The sequence below is a fragment of the Pyxicephalus adspersus genome, chromosome 4 (assembly GCF_032062135.1).
Source record: "Pyxicephalus adspersus chromosome 4, UCB_Pads_2.0, whole genome shotgun sequence".
Classification (NCBI taxonomy): domain Eukaryota; kingdom Metazoa; phylum Chordata; class Amphibia; order Anura; family Pyxicephalidae; genus Pyxicephalus; species Pyxicephalus adspersus.
In genome coordinates this window covers 11326369-11332699 of record NC_092861.1, presented here as the reverse complement: position 1 = coordinate 11332699, position 6331 = coordinate 11326369, and the positions used below count along the sequence as shown (strand labels likewise).

Here is a 6331-nt window from a genome sequence, read left to right as displayed (position 1 = left end):
GCACACTCGAGTCCGGACCGCGGTAATCCGCGATCGATGGCCGCGCGTACTTTCGCGCTTCCAGCGATCGCGGATTTTATTGATGAATCAGGGGCAAAGTATCTTAATACTTATAGGTATGGTGTTATATCACACCATACCTATATCAAATCTGGAAGCTTAAACTATGGAATATTAGCCCAAATATACAAACTTGGATAATATTCTAGATAGAGATATTTTATTACATATATTAAATAATTATTTTCAAATATCCACTGAACCCATTGGGGGACCGTCTATATGAAAAAAGATAGAAATATAGGTAACAGAAGTAAGGGTATATTTTATCCTTAAAAAATTGATTGAAATATCTTTTGCCTTACAGCATTTATAATTGATTTATCTATTATTTTATCTGATAAAGGTTCCTACATTTAGATAATTTAGGATCCAGATACATCAGCAGGTTTCCCACTAAATACATCTGGCATTTCCTAACAAATCAAAAGGAGTGAAACTACCACTAAATACTCTATATTAATCAGAATAGATACTAATATAAGAGCTGCAGCAAACAAAAAAAGTAAGCCTACCTTATACATTAATTTCAAATACTAACTCAATTGATTGAAAGGATCTATGATCAATATTTTTACTTTCTCATACTTAGATTCCACTGTTCTGCAAAAGAGAGGCCCATAGCCGTAAGACATTAGGCACAGTGCATACATGACAAGGTGTGAGGCCTAGCCCAGGGGTGTAAAGGGTTAACCAAATGTAGTAATGCTGGGAGGGGCTGTGCTAGCCCAAAAGTTTGACCAATAGTAATAAATACCGCTCTCCTCTTTTGCCCTTCCTTCTTTCCCACTTCCCCCTCCACCCCCTCTCCCCTTTTTTTCTCCATGCTCTAGATACAACATGGTGTCATTATTTCTCACATTTTAAGATGTCCCTCTTCATATGATCAACACTCACTTTAAGTAGGTACATCTTTTATAAAGAATAAGTTTCCCACCCACGCCTTTTTTGTTATCTTTGGGATTTGGAAGTTTGGTAAGTTTTGGCGGTTAGGGTCTTGAAAGGGAAGGATCCTGTGCATGTTAAAGTAGTGGATTTTGGCAGGGGGAATCCTCTTTGGTGGGGTCCCTCCCTCTTTATGGTGATCGGATGATCATGGCTCCTGAGGCGGTGCTGGGCGTGGCGATCATGGTTGGTAAGCAGATGCGGGTTGGGGGGAGGTGGAGGTTCTGCCGGTGGTGTTAAAGGATGGGATCGAAGGTCTGAGCTACCCTGGTCACGATAAGTTTATTTTAGCACACCTTGTCTTCCATCCTTCATCCTATTTAACGTTTTACGACCAACCCAACAGTCTCTTCCAACCAAATATGTTTACTATGTGTTTTTGCCAAAATATCAGATTTACTTATTTATTGTTTTATAGGTTTTTATTATAAGTTAATATTGAATCTATGATGTATTTATAATAAAATCTTGCACCCAAGCAAAGTAAGTTCACATGTATGTATGAAATGTCTACTTTATTTGGTTGAATTCCCAAAGAATCCCCTGAGGGGGCTTTTTGAGCGCAACATGTTGGAATTAGGGACTAAAATTGCAATTTTCTTTCATGACCCCATTTGCTACTTTTACCATGGGTCTAATATACACCAAGGATCTAGGATCACTGCCCCTGATTCATCAAGCAAAATCGGATTATCGGTCGCGCATTCGTATTAGCGATCCGGAATCGTGCGCGATCGCGCTATTCAACAACCGGAAAAGCTTGCGCACGGAGCCGCGCTTATCCGACAGCTTTTTACTGGCGATCATGCAGCGGTAATCCGCGATCGCTGGTCGCGCGTATTATCGCGCTTCCAGCGATCGCGGATTTTAATGATGAATCAGGGGCACTGTGTCTAGCCAGGGTATTAGCATAGAAAATCTATGTTAATCCTAGGGCCAATTCTGTTTTATTAAATATATCTGTTTTCAATCAATTTTATTTCAATAGCTCAGACTCCTCAAAATATTGCAATTCACTGTACATATGCTCTGTTTAGCTTTAGTTTGTACTGTTGTACATCAAAAGTCTTATTCATTGTTCTGAACCTTCAACTCAGATGACTTATAAAAAATGTAATTAAAATATCTCCATCTCCAACTCTATTCTAGGTCTTCTGCCTTCGCTATGAGTCCTAACTGGTGGTCATCAGAATTTTCCTTTCCTCAGCCAATCACAGAGCACTAGAGGTGATGAATGAGGAGACTTGTCCTCATTTAACCTCTAGTGCCCGGGGATCCCACACTGACAGGAGGAGTTCCACGGCTATGCTCATTAATGAATGCAGTCGTGGGAATCATCCTGTAATTGTGAACTTCTAATCGCTCTGCTAAATCGGTTCGCCTGAATTTTGCTGACCCATCGGAAGATCGAGGACATTTTCATGAGACTGGCAGGGGCCTTCTCGCTCATCCCTAATTATGATAGTCATTTAATTAATTATAAAAAATGAATCTAGCTTGGATGTGAACTGTATATGATGATTGTGACTTTTTATTTTAAAAATAACACTACACATAGACAAAGAAGGCTTGATAGATATCAGAAAGACTTGAATTCACTTAATAGTCTTTGTAAAAGTCATGGTTTCATATCCATTCATAAGAGTTTCAGCAAAATGTATAGGTTCATACCCTAACCACTGAGACTGCACATAAAAAATGGCCTAGAGAGCAAAGAACAATTGAGGCCTTCTCTGTGAGTTAATTTCACAGCACCTAAATATAGTATTGCCACTAAAATAATAAAGGTGAGGGTGTGTCAGGAGGACCTATGGGAAAATGTCCCACATGAAAAGGTAAAAAGCATGCATTCTTTTCTGTAAATCACAGTATAGTAAAAAAAACACAATTCTAAAACTGCTGACAACTTTTTGAGTGAACTCAAAGACCCCTAAACATGAGACAAGTGAAAAAAAATATTTCCATGGGTCCTCTTAAAGCAACTCTCCCCAATTTTGCCATGTGAAAACAATTTAATAAGTTGTTCAACCCAATATGCTTGTGTTCAAGTCATGTCCTATTAGACAAGTCTTACCTCTATAAATGTCTTATGAGGTTTATTCATGTCAATACTAAGAATATTTCCGATAATTGGCAGTGGTTTGGGTCCAGGTGGGAAATTCTTGTATTTGTGCTTTTTACCATTGTATACTTGGGCCAAGAAGAGGATCACAACAACAGAAAGAAGAATTGTCACAGGGTCAACCGCAAACATTGTCCCGGAGTATCTACAGGGGAAAGAACAAAGGCATTGTGGGTAGTTTGGAAAGAAAACAGATTAAGTTCTACCTAAAATTGCACACCATAATTCCATCTGTGACTGTGATGTGTTCAATCTGTTATCATGAAATAGGTTTATTGCATGTTTATTGTACACAAGACATATTTAGTTATCTAATGAAGAGCTGCAAAGCCTGGTAACAGAGTCACCTGAACAGAGAACCAAAATCTTTGTCTTTGGTAATAAAACAAGAAGCCTATCTATGATTATGTATAGCTTCAAAAGACAACATAGTAACTATTAACACAATGGGCCTGATTTAATAAAGCTCACAAAGACTGGGGAAAACTGACTATTATGGGGGAACCTGGGTGATCCACCAACCCTAAAGGATTTCTTAAAATATTTTGCTATTATTTGGCAAATGTTTTCAATCTTGGACCAAATCCATTTTAGGTTTGCTGGATCATCCAAATTCTCCCTTGGAGAGCTATAATAAATGAGGCCCGATGTGCATGGATTCTGCAATAAACCCATACAATGACAATGTACAAACTAATCTAAAAGTACTAGGCATACATCTAGAGGCCTGGAACAGGGATATCAATTAATAAAATGCACATATTCATGCACATTTCCCGCAATGTGTGTAGTTTAGAGTGTTTGAAGGACAGGGTCTGTGGTGCATTAGTTGGAAGGAAAATACTGTATTTATAAAAAAATTGTGTTAGTCAACATGCTATTAGAAAAAGAATCTTGGTTTATACTAGGGATAAACCAGTGGATGGTGCTGTGTCCATATGTAAAATGTATAACAACAACAACCAACTCAAAAATCTACTACTATTTCACATGCAAGAAAGGAAAAAAGATCTATAGACTGAACCCAATTTTGTTTCTTCAAAAAAAAAAGTTTTAAAAATAGCACGCAGAATTTTTTATACATTATTTGTCTTGTTATTTCTATTGAATACTGTTTGCATGTTAGCAGGGACTGCTGAATCTAGGTTTATACTTAAGTCAAAACAATTTCCTGTATTCTCTAGAAAATATGTACCTATTTGGATGAGTTTATATTGTATATGCTATAATAATGCATTTGGTGACATTGAGGCATGTTACCAGGCATATTTGTAAATACACCATGGTACTAAAATCTGAATGTGTTCTTACAGATCCTGCCACAGGTATAAAATTAAAACAAATGAAACCACAGAACATTGTTACTGAAAAGTTTGGCAACAGAGTCTCCTTCAAAGTGTTTGCATTTGCATATGGGGCATCCAAATGTGATTTGATTTGCAACATACACAGGCTCTGATTTCCTCTTAGTTGTCCCATACCACCTATCACTATGTAAGCATAACAGTCAGGACTGAATCAAATAATTTACTACACTCTAATTAGAGCCAAGTTGTTGAAGATCAGGGATGTACTATATTTTTGGATAAGATAGACGAGGAAAAGGTACAGCAATCATGCAGGAAAATAAATGTTGCTTGAAAATAGTTTTTGCATATACTTTGGCAATATAAAATGCACACCAGATGAGAAATTATGTATAGGAAGATTTCAATTATAAGTTCCACAAAAATGTTTAGGTCATGTTTAAATTTACCAAACTTGCGTATATTTTGCTGGCATAATCAAAAGTTTGCATCAGCTGCCCATTACTTTGGACATATTGGTAAATGTATTACTGTACCTGAGGATTATTTCCGATTGTATGCTTAGTTTAAGTTTAGGATAGGTAAAAACATTTCAAGAATAAATGAAATTAGGTGCCAGATGCTACAAAGTAACCAGCTCCAGTAGGTACAAATCACTCCCTCCGTCTATCTAAGAGATCTCATAGTTTATAATTAAAAAGGCAGAGTTATGATCAGTAGAATGATTTGTTCCCACTGGAATGGGTCATGTTGGAGAGTTTAAGGTTCTAAAATAAATTACACAATAAAACCAATTTGTAGATTAAACTAAAACAAGGACTCACTGTATGTTACTACAGATGATGTTCTATCTTCTGAATTGATTGTTCCTCTCCTGTTTCCTGCAATGATTCACTTGCATTTGCTGTCTGCAGGAATATTTAAACCTTGGGCAGATAATGACCTTGAATACAGGCAGCACTCCGGCCAATAAATAACAAATGAGAACTGAACTGGATTGAACTGTGCATAATCAACTCAACTACATTGAACTCTGCATAGTTAACAAAACTAAATTAAACTGTCCATTGTCAGATATTAACAGGTAAAAGGTGATTTAGATCCCCAATTTGAGTTCTTCTTTTTTATTGAGTTGGGGTTTATGCTGCATGGGTATGATCTTTCTAATCCTAATTTTTAGGAAAGAATATAGTTCAGCTTTTATACTTAGCCAGCAGGTGTTGCCTAAGGTGCAGCAAGTTTCAAATATACCTTGTGTAAAAGAGATGTAGCAAGTACAGGAGCATTTGAACTTTCAGAAAACTTCAATCAAGTTTGCAGACCAAAGCATCCTTCAGCTATTTATAGATGTTAGGCATGGATCCTGATAGGATACAGATGGTCACTGGTAAAAAGAACAAGTAGCCAATCAAATACCTAGTCTGACAATTTATTGTAAAAGTAAGGTGGAAGTGCATAGTAAACTATACAGCCAAACATAATGTCAGGTTAACTAAAGCAAAAAAGGATTTATTTTTATGCATCATAGCGAACATAAATGTATTTGTAAGTAAATCTATGTTTTTTTAATTAGAAGGGGAGAACCCTTCCCTTTCCATCTTCACTGTCGCGGCAATAAAGACTGAATGGGAAACCCAGAGCCTCCTAGAATATTTGCGTCATATATCGCGTCCAGTTTTGGGCACCAGTTCACAAAAAGAATATTGTGGAATTGAAGAGTGCAGAGAAGGGCAACTAAACTAAAAAAGGAATAGAGGAGCTCAGCAATGAGGAGAGATTAGTTGAACTAAATCTATTCCCCCTTGAGAAGAGACGTTCAAGGGGGGATATTATCATCCTGTATAAATATAAAAATGGTCCATATAGAGAACTACAGTATTTTTCGCCGTATAAGACG

General features: G+C 37.0%; 1 protein-coding gene across 1 annotated transcript in view; it reads right to left on the bottom strand.

Annotated features, from left to right (window-relative positions):
• Positions 1-5339, bottom strand: part of LOC140328069 (cytochrome P450 2K1-like) — a 17655-nt gene extending 12316 nt beyond the window's left edge. The window contains exons 1-2 of the mRNA XM_072407394.1: positions 5259-5339; positions 3080-3272 (exon numbers count right to left, since the gene is read on the bottom strand). Coding sequence (XP_072263495.1) covers positions 3080-3259 — 180 coding nt within the window. The 5' untranslated portion in view covers positions 3260-3272; positions 5259-5339. The remainder of the gene's footprint in view (positions 1-3079; positions 3273-5258) is intronic.
• Between the last annotated feature and the right edge of the window lie 992 nt (positions 5340-6331).